Source organism: Dermacentor albipictus, chromosome 8 (genome assembly GCF_038994185.2).
Source record: "Dermacentor albipictus isolate Rhodes 1998 colony chromosome 8, USDA_Dalb.pri_finalv2, whole genome shotgun sequence".
Classification (NCBI taxonomy): Eukaryota; Metazoa; Arthropoda; class Arachnida; order Ixodida; family Ixodidae; genus Dermacentor; species Dermacentor albipictus.
In genome coordinates this window covers 39,717,597-39,733,203 of record NC_091828.1, presented here as the reverse complement: position 1 = coordinate 39,733,203, position 15,607 = coordinate 39,717,597, and the positions used below count along the sequence as shown (strand labels likewise).

At 46.1% G+C, this 15,607-nt stretch overlaps 1 protein-coding gene and 1 long non-coding RNA gene across 2 annotated transcripts; both read right to left on the bottom strand.

Moving 5' to 3' along the window:
• Positions 1 to 3,828: 3,828 nt before the first annotated feature.
• Positions 3,829 to 12,446, bottom strand: LOC135915215 (uncharacterized). Its single transcript, XM_070524599.1, has 6 exons — positions 12,401 to 12,446; positions 10,746 to 10,853; positions 10,599 to 10,652; positions 9,713 to 9,790; positions 9,525 to 9,632; positions 3,829 to 4,066 (listed from the first exon to the last, which is right to left on the bottom strand). Exons 1-6 carry the CDS (start codon positions 12,444 to 12,446, stop codon positions 3,993 to 3,995), a joined length of 468 nt encoding a protein of 155 aa, XP_070380700.1. The 3' UTR covers positions 3,829 to 3,992.
• Positions 12,447 to 12,834: 388 nt separating this feature from the next.
• Positions 12,835 to 15,249, bottom strand: LOC139048415 (uncharacterized). The gene is made up of 4 exons (XR_011507687.1): positions 15,007 to 15,249; positions 13,806 to 13,908; positions 13,643 to 13,696; positions 12,835 to 12,946 (listed from the first exon to the last, which is right to left on the bottom strand). It is a non-coding gene; the product is annotated as an uncharacterized lncRNA (long non-coding RNA).
• Positions 15,250 to 15,607: the final 358 nt, after the last annotated feature.

Genomic DNA, 15,607 nt, shown 5'->3' with positions numbered 1-15,607 from the left:
TAGCAGAGGGGCGTATTATGTTGCGTTGGAGCATGTCGGTGACGTTCTCGTCAATGACTTTCCTCTCGGCTAGCGATACGCGATATGGTCTACGGCGCACGATGGATGTACCATCTCTCTCTATCCGATGCGTCGTAATCGAAGTCTTTCCCAACGAAGATGAATGCGCGTCAAAGGAAGCTTCATGTTTTTGGAGCAAAGCAAGCAATTGTTGTGACTGCGAAGGTGTCAGGTCGGAACTGATGGCAGCTGCAAGAGCTGAAGGAGATGCGGCCCGGCCGGTACAAGGACCTTCAGAGGAAGCTGGTTTAAATGAAATAACAGATATAGACTCTGATGCAGTGGCGCAAGCCAATGTAGTGCCTTTAGGGATGAGAATCTTTTCGGATGTCGGGTTTGTAGCGTAGAGAAGTGCAGAGCCATCATCAAACCTAACGAGCCCTGATGCAAAGGCTATCCCTCTTGCAAGACAGCGTGCAGATGGTAAGACGAGCACGTCGCCGCAGTTAATCACATCAGACGTGATAGTAACGATGCTTTGATGGCGAGGAGGTAACGCGGTATCTTCTGCAGCAAGGAAGTGAAAGGGTGTGTCATCTGCATGAAGTGAATAGGTCGTGTCGGTCATATGGAGAACGCGTTGTCCACAGCAGATGGAGGCGGAGGCCATAGAAAGAAAATCCCATCCCAATATGAGCTGCTGGGCACACGAACTTAGCACTGCAAATTGTACGTGATGTAGAAGTCCATCGATGGAAATACGAGCTGTGCACATGGCGATAGGTCGAATGGAGGCCCCTTGAGCAGCGAGTAGCGTAGGTCCTTCATAGGGGGTCGTAACTTTCCGAAGTCGCGAACACAAATCACGGTGAATGACTGAAACACTAGCACCAGTGTCTATTAAAGCTTCTACTTGTATACCTTCTACTACAACCAATATCACATTGTACGGACGCGATGGAGGAATTTCTGTCCTGTCGTTCGATGCAGCTTTTCCTCCAAAAGCTGCATAATTTAGTTTTCCGGACGACGCTCGGTGAATTGAGAAGCAGGTCTCAGTGGGGACGTAGAGCGGCGAAGGGGTGACGGCGAGCGGCGTCTCGCAGGACGGTAAGCCGTCTCAGATGCTACAGTAGGCGATGGAGAGCGTCCGCGCGGTGGACCATAAGGACGGCGTTGGTCATGGAAGCTCCCTAGACGTTGGAAAGTAGCTCCGGGCGAAACGTCATCCCGTTCGTATACGTCATAGCCGCGACGCTCCTCTTGCTGGCGCTTGCGGCAAAAACGCGCTATGTGGCCGCGATAGCCGCAGTAGTAGCAGATGGGACGAGGGGGACGCCACTGCGGATAGCTGGTTTGGGTAGGTGCGCTGGTAGTCATAGAAGCGATGTGAGCAGGTGTTGGTTTTGGAGGCATCGGAGGGACGATTACTGGAGTAGCAGCGGCTACTTGTGCGTACGTCGATGGGGCCCTAGGTGTTAGAGGGTCCGTGTACGCTGCACCAGCCATGGATGCCAATTCCTCCTTGATGACATCTCGCAGATTGGTATCGGAGGCATGAGAAGGCACAGGTCCTGCTGCTAAGCCAAGATACTGGAGCTCTTCTCGAATTATTGCGCGTATCATTGCTCGTAACGTAGGGTCGTTGGCGCTAGTGTTTGCAGTGGTGTCCGGCTGCAACCGTACTGATTCTAGTTCGTCAAGGCGCTGGCAAGTAGCGACGATATCAGCGACGGTAGTGGGGTTCTGGATGGCTAAAGCATTGAAAGCAATAGCGCCGATGCCTTTGAGGATGTGGCGAACCCTGTCTGATTCGGTCATGGCCGTGTGCACGCGTCGACAAAGAGCAAGCACATCCTCGATGTACGACGTATAAGATTCACCGGGTTGTTGCTTGCGAGTGTCGAGCGTCTTTTTTGCGAGGGCAGAACGAACAGCCGGTGTGCCGAAGATTTGGCGGAGCTGCTGTTTGAAAGCACCCCAGTTCGTGAAATCAACCTCATGGTTGAAAAACCAAGTCTTCGCTACGCCTGTCAGATAAAAGGCGACGTGACGCAGCTTGGACGCATCGTCCCAACGGTTAGCCGAACTCACTCGGTCATAGTCGTCCAGCCAATCCTCGACGTCTTCACCGCGAAGTCCAGCAAACAGATGGGGATCACGCTGGTGCCCACTGACAACCCAATACGGAGCGGCTGGGGTAGTCGAGGCCGAGATGGTGGAAGTAGAAGTGCCTGTGGGCTCGTCCTGCGACATGTTGGCGGATAGCTGGCACAATCGGCGACCCGATCGAAGCTCCAGGAGGTTGAGCGGGGAGTCAGAGGACGGGGGACCGAAGAGCACACTCCACCACTTGTGACGCAGCAGTAATCACGGCTTTTATTCCACGTCAAAAGGTCAGGCGAACCGACCACGCCCACAACAGCAAGGAGCACACTCGAGAGCCAGCCCCACAAGCGATGATGAAGAAGAACCCCATATGAGCCCCACATGATGATGATCATGTACAGATGACAAAGAATAGCTCATATCTCGCTACAATATATATATAATATAACGTCCCAAGAAAAGCACAGTAAACATCAACATCTCGCAGATTTGGTTGGTGATCACATTGTTTAAGACAATGCCCTGCTGAGTCTGTTCCCTTGTCTGAGAAAAACGCTTGAAACACCGTAGAATGCTCAATTAGCACGCAGGCTCTGACATATGCTTACGCGCGCCATATGTAACGCTCTTTAAGAGCCAGATGATGATGCACTCTTGGTAACATTATACAACCCGTATAAACGCAGTGAAACACAAGCAAAGACGGGACAGAGTGCTGTCCTGTGGTTTCTTGTTTTCTAACCAGCGTGAACGTATGCAGTGTGTCCCACGTAACTTTAGGAAAACTTTAAAAATACGCGAATGTCACGTAGCTGGAGAGAACCAAGATAATCTTGTTTGCCGTGACTTGGAGGTACTCTGATTTTTTTTTTCTTTCTACCAAATTACATAAATAGTCCTAATTATTTATAAACTTCTCAAATAGTACAATTAGATGAAAGTGTCAATGAGAAACTTGTAGAGCAACATGAAAAACTACTTGCACAGCTTTCTGTTGCTCATTACGTGCTACATAAAACTGTTTTTCAGAGTGTGAAAGAAGCCCACGAAAGCACGCAAAGTGCCTCGAGGAGCCCGTCGCGCGGCCGTTTTGCGTGTATTCACGCGAGCTTATTTCACGCTCGGAAAAACACCTTTATGTAGCCCGTGTTGAGCAACAGAAAGCTGTATCCGTAGTTTTTCAAGTCGCTCTACAATTTTCTCATGGACAGTTTTAGTCAAATTATATTTGAGAAATTGAATATTAAAGCCTAGTTATCTAATTTGGCCGAACGAAAAAATAATTTGAGCATCTCCAGGCGACGCCAGACTTTACCTGGTTCTGTCGAGCTACGCGGCATTCGCATAATTTTGAGTGTGTGGCTAAACGTAGCTGGGCCACCCTGTATATGAGCTGTCAGTGTATGTGTACTCTATATCCCACTCTTTATGTGAGCTACCAAGAATAAAAAAGCAAATGGCGATAAACTCAACCTGCAAGAAATGAGGCCCCGCTACATAATCCAACCATACGGGGCCGATTTGAAAAAAACAGAAATATTGAAAAAAAAAATAAAATGAATGTCAAAACGGCGTTAGGAAGAATTAGCGGGACACCATCTTAACTACGCACGCTTTAGCTTCGACTAAGAAATAGGGCTTTCGACCAAGCAACAATCGTGAAGTTCGAGCAGGGCGGAAGCGGCTTCACTTTCGCGCTCGTACAGCGGCTCGTTAAGCATTAGAAGCACTGAAGCAACCTCGCACTCACGCTCGCTGCGCCGCCTGACGAGTGCTGTCTGCGCCATTTTTCTTCCTCCAGGACAGCTTGGTGTTCCGTGTCCTTCTCAGCAACTTTCCGACGATGAAGGCATCGCGCTGTCACCCTGTGACGTTGGTAGTTGCTAAGGGGTGGCATGTAGTAGTTGCAGTCCTGGCACACATGCTCCACTCGCCTTTGTGGGACCCCTTGAAATACCTGCGAGGGTGACAACTATCAATCTGGTGCAAGGGTCACTTAATCAACGCATTTGGGTCGCTGTAAGTGGGCTTCTAGATTTTATACCTATAGAGACCAACTATAATTATGGGTGCACTTTTGCCGCACGAAAAACTGCGCCCCCTCTAAAACATGACGCTGAAATTCAAGGAAGTTTTATTGGAAATAAAACGCTACATATAATAATATACAACGTACGAAGCCGCCCTGACGCATATATTTTAATGCTTCCACCGTCAACCGCGCTCCGTGCACCGCGCTCGTATATATATATATATATATAGTGTGTGTGTGTGTGTGTAAGGGGAAATTAGGCGATCAATAAGCCAACTGCTATTTCAAAAATGTGAAGGCAGTACCATGGAAACATGTGTCGTACACAAACACCTAAAATTTACTATATCATCATCAGTTTAAATATCTGAACTCCGAATATGACAAATGAATTCTGCGGGAGCCCGCAAGGGGGAGGAAAGCTCATCAAAGAGAAAAATTCAAAGCCACCTGAATTGTCGCGCGAAGCTACAAGTTGGCTGAACGTAAATTCTTCCATTTCAGGCGAAACCTCTTGATCGTGATGGATTGAACGTTTGAATATTTGTTGTGTAAATTTGCATACTTATGAATGAGGAGAAGCGGACCAGAGCGGTGCGATTTCTGTTATTCTTAACTAATGAAGTCAACACACAGTGAAGCCAGGAAGAGCAAAGCGAAAGTTATTTGTAGAAATTATAATTGAAGGCAACTGAAAGTGGACGAAATAAAATTTTCGCCGGTGCAAGCCGCCGCCACTACCTTCGCATAACGCCTGCGATGCAATTGTGATGCGGCAGTGGCTATTTGATTGGTTACGTTCTGGGTATTTATGTATGGTTAACCCATGGAGCTGTAGCCAGCGCCACTCAGGCCTTCGTGGCAAATGCGGAACGCCCTCTTTCGCCGATGGCGCCACGTCGCACGCAAATGTTTCCGTTTTCGAGTAGGCAGCTGACTAATAAACCATCTTGTGCTCCTTGGAGGCATCAAACCTTTCCGGCTGGAGAGAAATTTATTTATATACTCTTGGTTTGCGGAGGTGAAAGTTTTGTGATGGAAAGCGCCGTAACTGTTTCAATCCTCAGTCGGGCTGCACTGTGGGTAGAAAGGTGGGGTAAAATTAACGGGGTAAATGGGAACAATGAGGCCTGGTCTTATTGCGATGAAAATTACATAAGCAGTTCAAGCGCGTTACCGTATTAAGTCCAAGTGCAATAACTGCGTGGCCCAGCACCGTATGCCACGGGTGGGACAAAAGCGTGCGAGAGTGAACCGAGTATAGTGGCTTGATCTCGCCCAGGCAAATGATGAATGTGAGGAGGAAGCGCGTGCTCTTGCATCGCGCGAAAGATTCTGAAAGAAAGGCGGGCAATAGCAGATGTTCTACTTTGGCACTGGCTGCGTATGGCGCAAATAAGCGCAGCCGCGAGGGCCCAACTTGAAAGCGATCTGCGGGCGGTACAGAGGTGCGCCAATGGCTGACGGTCTCGCGTGGGCTCTGCTCTCGACGCTTTGTTTGCGTTCAAACGAGAGGCAGCACCAAGGTGAATTCGCGCACTGCCGTTGCGGCTCTTTCTCGCGCCAGCGTTTTCCCTAGCGAGACTCCGCGATTATCCCGTGACGTGTGTTGATGTTTGCCTGTGCGCTCGCGACACCGTGCTTCTTAATTTACCTAGTAAGCGAATGTTGATAAGTTTATACGGCCAACAAAACTACTATCCTTACTCTAATCTAATAATCTGCAAATGCAATCGATTCTTCGCCTTTCGGGCAATAGTGCTACCTTTTTGGTAATCACAACTATATGAAATCAACAAACAAGGCAACCAAGGAAAGCATAGGAAAAGCTATTTGTACTAATAATTTAATTGTAGAAACGAGAATGAAAGTGAAACCAAAATCGAAAAAAGAAACATTTGCCACCTTTGTGTGCCGAGCCTACCACCTCCACATTACGGTGTGTTTTTTTTTAATTGTGCGGAACTGTGTACGCGAAGCTTTCTGTGCTGTTTACTTTTATTGAGAATAATTAGTTATTACGTTGAAGGCGAATGTTTAATTTCTTCAAAATGTAGTACAACACCAAAGTGGTGAGTTCATGGCAAACGTTATTTTGCGTGCACTACTGCTCTTCCTCCACGCAGTGCACGGAACACACTGGGGGTGTTTTGTATTGCTTGAAGTTTCTGAGCCTATTATTGGTTATTGCATGCACAATAAACGTGCTTTATATTACATACATCATCAGACGTCGTAGTGTAAGAAACTGCCAGGGGCATCTTTTATCAGTAATGGATACGTTAGAGTATTGGGGCAGCAAGAATAGGCAAACAAACAGATAGTGTGAATAAATGTTATTGTGCACCGTTATTCATCACCTAATGGAGAGTTCAACAAATCAATTGCCTCACAATTCACAGCGTAACGGGCTAGAAGTTTCAAACCTTAAATAAAATATATGGTTGCGCGTGCCCAGGCAACAAGCGTATTATGAGGCATGCCATGCTGGAGGACTCCGCTATAATTTTGGCAGCCGTCTGTTCAATAACACGCCCCTAAACATAAATGCACAAGTGCTTTTTATTTCGCCTTCGTCGACATACATACATATTCAGCTCCAGAGGTCACTGTGCACATTCGAAGTGGTACAAAAGTCCTAGCGAGTTCTCGCGTCCCGTTGTCTCTCTGCCGCACTTCTGTCATATATACACACGCCACACAGGGTCATATATATACCGTGAACCAGCCCCCGAGGCAATGTGCCCGACAGAAGCCGCAGCAGTGGCAAAGTCGAAGCAAGAGGTAGAGAACGCTCCGCTTTATAATATGCACTCTGCATATCAACAATTTTCAAATAGTGTTGAGGATCTGGTCTATGATAATCTGACATATCAGGTTCGACAATAGGCAATTCTTTGTGAGAAAAATGACGCTGTGACAGGTTGAGCTAGACAGTGCGCACCTAGTTTATATATTGCTATGCTCTATTAAAAGGAAGCTTTCTTTGCCTTTTCCTTCGACTTTCCCACTGCAGCTGTGGCTGCTGCTGTCCGAAACACCGCGTCGGGGTACACTGAAATAGAAGGGGCAGTGCAGTGGGTGGAGGCAGCGACGCATAGGAACACCTAAAGCCCCTCCATACACATTTCCGCCGACCAGGTTAAGCTACTCTTCTCCTCGACGCTCCTCTCCCACTCATCCCCTTAGCTTCGAGCGTCAAGCGTAACTTACGTAGCTTCAGCTTCCTTTCCGAGTGGAAGTAACGCTATGTTTTTTAACGTTGGTTGCTTTCTCATCGATGAAGGGGCTTTAATTGCGCCAGCTACGGTTTAAATTGTTAATGCGATTCCACCCAAGAACCACCATTTATTGTAATCGGTGATCTGGTCGTGTCGGCTGGTTCGCGTCAACCTGCCACGGGTTGTGCCACGAGAGACAACGTATAGCGAAACGTAGTGCCTGGGTGCTTGGATACCACTGCCGTTTTTCGTGCATTTGGAAAACAGCGACCGCGAACTACTACAGCGGCATACAACAGCTTGTCCCCTTTGCACTGTTATTGTGACCGCCACAGCTCTAGAAACTGCAAGCACAGCATTGCGTGCAGGGCATGTATTCCACTCCAGTTTTGCGCTGAAGCATAAAGCCCCTCCAGCCAGCACGTACGGAGGGAGATTAGCGAAGGTGTTCGCGACCCCTATTTGTACGGCAGACCCATAGATCTAGTTTATGCTGTGGATTCTAAGTCTTAACCTTGTCTCATACGGCAGATTGAAGGTAACGAACGGCCCAAGTGAGTGCACTACGTGAAAAACAGCGGCAACGTCAAGCTATGAAATAAACAAGTTCGAATTTGCGTGGAGGGAATTCAGTGACGTGGTGAAAACAGGTGTGCCTTTCTTGTGTGATATGAGCGGAGGTGTGCAGTGAATTGGTGTGTGCGTGCGTGTGTGCGTGTTTTAACGCGTGCAAAGGTGTGCGGTGAATTGTGTGCGTCACATGAGCAGGTGCGCACTGCCAATTCTGTTAGTGCTGTGCGTTAGCAAAGTTTTACGGCGAATTGTGTGTTGCAACGTGAAATTACGATGGCTATGTTTTCTGGCACTTTCTCGAGTTTTTTTTTTCTGTAACATTGATGCCAAATAGCCTCCAGAGTGCCTGATTGCATGGCCCGAAGTCAGACACAACAGCGTGTATTTTAACACCAACATCCTCACAGGAACTTATGATCGTACTGACCTTTTCCTTTACTACGTCAAGAATAACCACTAAATTCGTAAGATACTGTCTTTCCACCGAGTAGAAATTCGTCCCAACATAAAGACGACGGCATGTGTGGCATAGCAAGATTCCGGAATTATGTGGAGGGTCAAGTTTTTTGTTGGGTTTCTCAGCAGGGTCCCAGACGATGAGTCAAAGTCCAGACACTTGCTAATCTGCATTTGGTCTACCATCAGAACTGCGTGATGCTCCTCGAGTAACAGCTGGGCCACGAGCACAACAGAAGAGCGAAAGGTGCTAGTGGTATAGTCAGTCAATATGAACAAAGTGAGTAATAACAAGAGAGTGAGTAACTAGGAACAGTGTACACCTTAATTTTCAGCAAATCTATCACTTCAAACAGCAGACCTACCCGCCGCCGTTGCTCAGTGGCTGTGGTGTTAGGCTGCTGAGCACGAGGTCGCGGGATCGAATCCCAGCCATGGCGGCCGCATTTCGATGGGGGCGAAATGCGAAAACACCTGTGTACTTAGATTTAGGTGCACGTTAAAGAACCCCAGGTGGTAAAAATTTCCAAGGTCCTCCACTACGGCGTGCCTCATAATCAGAAAGTGGTTTTGGCACCTAAAATCCCATAATTTAATTTTTTTAAACAGCAGTCCAGGAGCAAACTTGAACACTTCTAATTTTCTCTGTAGTGTTCGTTCCGATGGTAGAGGCATTCCCAGTTCAGGGACCACGTTAGATCGTTGAGAGCGGCATGACACCTTTAGTTGCAATGCCTTCAAAACAGTTTCCGTGTTTCATAGTGTACCCCGCATTGTCCCTTTCTGCAGACAGAGTACGTGGTCGCTGCCTACATAGCCTACAATACCTGTATGTGCAGTGCATCAAAATGAAATTCACAAGAAATACTTGTTGCACAATTTGGTACATGGTATAACTCTGATGGACTTGGTGAAATGGCGCAGAAGCAGAATTTCGACCCCATCAAAATCGGCCGCTGGGCCGGGATTTGTTCGCGTGACCTCATGCATAGCAGTGCATTACCATAACTAAGCCAACATGGGGGTTGTGCTACTACTTGTGTCCATTTTTCCTTTTTACCAGTTTCTCCGTAGTTATACCAATCAAGGTTCAATTCACAAAGGAGTGTCACAGGAATAGTGTCACTGTATACCTGCTCTGATATTCTTGATTTGGGTTTCCAGTACACTGACTCTCCGCTGTGATGCCGAGCGCCTCCTTTCCAGGTGCAATATTTCAGCTGCTGTCTGTTTCAGCATTTCTTTCTCAAAATAATCAAACAAAAAGTGCTCATTAATAGCACATCCAGTTACTAATGGAAAATGCTGAACATGTATTTACCTGACACTTGGTCTTGCGCCTTTGAATATAAGGGTCGCCCTTTTTCCAACTCATTGCACGTTGAGGTACTGGGAGACACTGCAAATAAACAAGCTAAGTGAATCCAGACGGAAGGTATAAATACTGCCCACACTCTTGCCTTTCAAACATGGCAACAAATCCTTCTCCTAGATTTGGAAAACACAAGGCTGTCTGATTTTGAGAGATATGGGTTCAATGAAAGTATGCTGACTGCACCATAAATGTCTTGTGCAAAACTGAATACTGAGCAGTAGTAGCCAGAAGTAATGGGGAGGGGCACCAGAGGCCGTTAATGTAGCAATTTTGCAATGCAGTAATGCTTGTTTTAAGCTGTGGCTGAACTACTTGTGCAGGTTATCACCACATTTTTACTACACTGTGAATCCTGGATAACGTACTGTCTGCGAAAGCATAGAACAAGGCTTAGAGTGTAAAAATCAAATTGAAAAAAAAATCGCTACGATACCTTCCAACCAATTGCTGAGTAATCTTTCAGTGATATTTGCACGGACACTGTAAATTGGCACTGTTTCCAGCTTTTGTATGGCTATGCAGGCAGGACACGTTGCGGAAATGTGGCCTGCAATGTCCATAACAAAGATTTTTATCTCAACAATTTACATATCTGCGGGCTCAACCATTTACCAAAGTAAGGATTGTACGAACTAGTTAATCTGCAGATTCTGGCGACCTGGTTAGCTCAGCAGACTAAATGTCCATGTCATGTGCATAGTGGTTGCGCCATGAAACTGATGCAGAAACACAGCATATGATCCATTGCAGTCCGCATAATCAGTCACATACACAAATGAAGTACCGCTCTGCACGCATGAACTTCACATTCCACGTTTTTATCTATCCTCACCTGCTCGTGGCTTTAACAATGATTCACCTTGGCCTATGCGTGTGGTGCTGGAATCTGAAAGTTGAAATTGCCAAATACATACTTGCAGCGGTATTCAAAAGCAGACCCGAGCACTATATTTGTGCAGGCCTATTCATCTACACATACCTCTTGTGATCCCACGAGTAACGATTGATTGGGAATCCTTCCTTCGGTTGAGGTCACAAAGTTCTTGCTTGCGCTTTAGCAGTGACTGGCCAGGACCAATTTTATGTCCTGAAAGTTTGAATGGCTGTTGCACACTGACGAACTGCACTTATCATGCCCGACAGTCTAGTATGATAAACTTGTCAGATTTACCTTACCACGTTTGCCTGAATTGCTAACAGGTGGTTGTGTGTCCTGCTTTGGACTTTACACACAAATTGCTTGCTGCTGTCGTAGTAGTGATTGGCCTGGCAGTATTTCTAGAATAATTGCCTCTAAAAACAATAATAGGAGAGACTGGACAGCAAATTCATACGACTCAACGGTCACCGTTTACCTGAACACAATAAACCTAAAGCAGTAGCCAGTCACTTTAATGAACATGGTCATATATTCGCAATCATAACTCATACACAAGTTTAATTGCCTACACCTGACGGGAATTAATTTGGCACGTGGCAACTTAGAATTTTTAAAAGCTGTAAATTAAATCTGAAATTCTCATATCAACCAAGGCACAAAACACGTTATGCCCCCAGCTAACCTTAATTTCTAAGCTCACCTGTTACTCTATTTCGAATTTTTTGCCTTCCTACTAGTCAAGTTATTATACTCTCTCCTGCTTTTACGTTTATATCAACTGTAAGACCCCCTTTTTTCATGTACACCTGCCCCCACCCGCGTCTGCGCACGTCACCCTCCTACTTGTTATTTCGGTTTCGCCCCCCCCCTCTTTTTTCCTTTTTTTCTCTGTTTTTTCTTATATATATTTTCTAACACCGTCACCAACACATTCCAAAGTCCCAGACGTCAGTATACTTTTTTCGGCGCCTCTGCCACACAGGGTATCGCAATCTCGGTATACGGCCGTAACGACACCTACGTTAAACTACTGGGGCTAACGTCCCTTGAAAGGCCATGCCTTTGCCTTCCAGTTACCCCATATATGGCACTCCAGACTCCTTGTCACCATCTTAACTACTTCAAGATTTCTCGACGCATTCCTGCTATGCTACTACAGTCAATCTTTCAAGTCATGTTTTTTTTTGGGCGGGCGGGGGATCTTTTGTGTTACTCGCGCTCTGACCGCCTGACGAGCTCTTCGAAAGCCACAAAAACATGCCGCCAACGACACTCCTGAATGCTCCCTAACCTCCCGTTTTCCCAACGCCCTCTCATGCCCCCTCCTTTTTTTTCTTGTTCTTTTTTATCTCTTGTTGTCCCTCCCCCCGTTTTTTTCTCTCCCTTTCTCTTTTCTTTTCTCCCGCTTTCCCACCACTCTCCCGCTCTTGTCCCCTCGTCTTAAGAACCACGCTCACAGACGTCAGGCGACAGCGCTCATTATCTCTGAAGTCTCTCCCTTTAGAACCAATCGCCATCGACTACAACGGGACGTAACGTCACTGCACTAACCCTTTAAAACTAACATACCGAGGATGATGACGCCGTCTTTCACAAAGATGGTCCCCCTATCGAAATGTTGGTCAGGCTTTCAGAGGCACCTTATCCCTGTTTAAAAACTTTATACTAAACATTGCATAGGCACTTACGCAATATATATCCGCAGCATAGCATGAGCACAACATAGCATATCTAGCAGTCTTCTTAGCACTCACCAGTTTTTCTTGGAGCACGAGTTGCTGGCTGCCTATTTAGGTTCATGTTCGGTGCATGAACTGCCCAGTGTTCTTTCAGGAGTGACTGCCCAGGTTGTGCGTGATGAAAGCTGACCACTGAAGATCACAAATACACTAAATACACCAAATTTGCACTACATGTCATGAATTTGTAGAGCTCATCGATGTGTCAATGGCACTATACGTTTTATACTCACTGGCAGTGCTCATACAGCTAGTCGCTGGCTGCCCATCCTGCTGCAGGGTCGATGCCTGGCATCGTTTCAACAGTGATTGTCCAGGATATGCACAGAGAAGATCAAATCCTGAAGGTCGCAAATGAGGATAAGCACTGAATTATGTTATACACATTGAAAATTAATGCAATTATGTCATAAAGCTCATCCAACAGTAATAATATGAGCATACTTGTACCATTTTTGCTCACACTTCTGCCTGGTAGCTGTGGCACGTGCCTTAGGCTGAATCTAGCTGCAAACACTTTTCGCTTGAGAAGAGATCGCCCTGGCTTCGTTGCACTGGAAACTGAATTGGAAACAAGGCACCTGCTCATAAACTTGGTGTCCAAAGTACAACAATGAACAAATGCACTTCGCTAGATTAAAAATGCATTAATTGAAGCGGCTGCAGAAAAATGCCAGTATTGTGATGTGCTCCTAGTTTTCATCTGCAGTGCAGCAACTGAATACCCCTTGTATTCAAAGGTTCATCATATAAAGGATAGGTTAATACAGGACGAGGTTTCTAACACAAGGGTGGAAAATTGGGTTCGTTATTGTTAATGGTATAGAAATCTACACAATCTGACTAGGATGCAACAAGCGCATGTGTCAGCCTCCATGTGCACCTTTTTGTGCTTCAATACCAAAAATATTTGTTCACTGAATTCAGCAGTTCAAATTGGGAAAGTTCCTGTATTACGCATTGCTGAAGCGCATACAGTCGAATTTTGCCATGTAACACAAAAATGTTATCGGCCTGGAGAGTTCTTAAATTAATATGCATTGGAGAGAACATACATACCTCTAATTGGAGCCAATGAAGCGATATGCTCACGACTGTGCAATCCTCCGAAGCACTGTGAGGTAACTTCTTTAAGGTGTGCATTGTTTTCAGAGCCATCCCCAATTTCAGAGTATCACATGGATTAGTAGTTTAAATTTGAAGCTCACAAATTTACACCTATAGGCAGCTGCGTTACAACTTGCTTTGATAACATACCTTGCACCGGTGTTTTCTTTTCAGATGAGACATTGTCAATGCCTTCCTTCGCATCTGCATTTGAGTGCAATTAATTTTATTGATTATTTATATCACAAAGAGCATGAGATACTACAAGCGTGTGCAGTTCAGTGAGTGCATTTGTACACTAATGGCTTCTTACCTTGTTCTTGGACCATGTGACGGAAGACTGAGGGGGTGGCAGTGCATTTGGCATCGCAGTTGTGCAATGTCAGTAGGTAAGACTTATTCATAGTGAAGTCGTCCTGCGAGTTTTAATACTACCAATAATCATCAGTTCACGCACAAATACTTATAGCTAGCCGCTACAACAATGTATGCAAATTTTCTTGTGCGCAAAAAACACACGGACGTAGAAGACACACAGCGCCTGCGTATGTCTTTATTCTTTTGCTACGTCCGTGTGTTTCTTGCGCTACAAAAAGATAATCTGCAAACATGTTACACCAACAAGCCCAGATGTCTACACTGAGGTACAACAATGTCCTGATATCCACAAAAGCATATGTACGCAATGCTGCTGCTATGTTACTGTCTCTGTAACATTCCGTAAACAAATGTATGGTCTGAACCCGTAAACACTTGCAAACTTATTTGATTATGAGACATCCGAAGTGTTGATTGCACTCGACAGTGTCTATACATATTGGAGGTCATCATCATCATCAGCCTCATCTTTATGTCCACTGTAGGACTAAGACCTCTCCCTGCAATCTCCAATTGCCCCTGCCATTCGCTAACCGATTCCAATTTGCGCCTCAGAGGTCATGAGGGAGGTAATGGCCGAATACTGCACTCCCTCCCTCATTACCTAGCGTGGCAGGCAGCATTTAGGTATAATAGCGATGTAAAGAAGAGCCATGTATATGGCTTCAATGTTTTGCACTTTAGATGTGCTATTAGGTGCAATTTACATAACTGTGGTTATTATAATTTGTTTAATTATAAATCAATAAATGATATTATGTATTGCTCTTATTTCAAGTATGAAATATTTATGTTCAATATACACTTATTTCAAGGATGACTAAACTGCTCCCAAACTCATGGCGCTTTGCATAAATTTTTCAGGAAATATGGCACATCTTATGCTTGTGCAGAACAGAATTTAGTACATCGCCATGAATGTCACTTTGGGTATTATTGCTTAGTGATGAATGTTGCTGCTAAGGCTCATCCAACCTTGAACGCCAATGTAAATGTGGTCGCGCTTACTAAGCACAAAAAATGTGTAGCCTACACTATGGTGATACTATATATTTTCGATTATAGCATTGGCACTGGGAAGCAGTGTATACACCCACGCCTAAGCGTGTAACATATGAGCAACGAAATACACATACCTGGCAAAGCGTAGTGAAATTGGCCGTCGCGGGAATCTCCTCGATTTGCTCCGGACAGGTGATACTTTCCAGGTCGTTATCGCCAAGAGGTGCCGGGGCGGGCTATTTCCGACATGCCGGACACATCCAGCAGCCGATGATGCAGCCCCGGCCCATGGCTCTCGGCGCTTTGTCAACGAAAGGGGTCGAGAGGCAAAGCGTGCGGGCGCAGCGTACGCACAACAAGCGCGCACATGCACAGGGATGACCTTTGGTGGACCTGCTAGAGCATGGTGTAAAATGTTACACCGTGGGCTGGAGCAAGCTACTCAGATTAGCGCCGGCTGCGAAGCACGCGCGGGCGTCTGACCATCGTCTAACAGCAGTCCAAGCGGAAATTCCCGCAGCGCAACTCCAGGAAGCGCAAACGCCGGAACCGGAAATTTTCAAACCGGAAATGCCGGAACCGGATTTGGTGTGAGGAGGAAAGGCCGTGCTCGTCAAAGGTTGTCGCATGGAGGAAGGAAACTGAGGAGAGGCCCTACCCCCTCCACGCGCTAGCAGAAAAGTGTGGAGGAAATGACGTAGTAGGTTTTCCTTTGTTTTGCTGTTTTTTATTTCT

What these genes read in the sequence shown, in the direction of transcription:
- LOC135915215 (XM_070524599.1), bottom strand. Translation starts at nt 12,446, where the DNA reads ATGAACCTAAATAGGCAGCCAGCAACTCGTGCTCCAAGAAAAACTG. An exon ending in ATTGTTAAAGCCACGAGCAG is followed by an intron (nt 9,791 to 10,598) that starts GTGAGGATAGAT and finishes GTTTATTTGCAG; the next exon opens with TGTCTCCCAGTACCTCAACG. An exon ending in AATCAAGAATATCAGAGCAG is followed by an intron (nt 4,067 to 9,524) that starts GTATACAGTGAC and finishes TCACCCTCGCAG; the next exon opens with GTATTTCAAGGGGTCCCACA.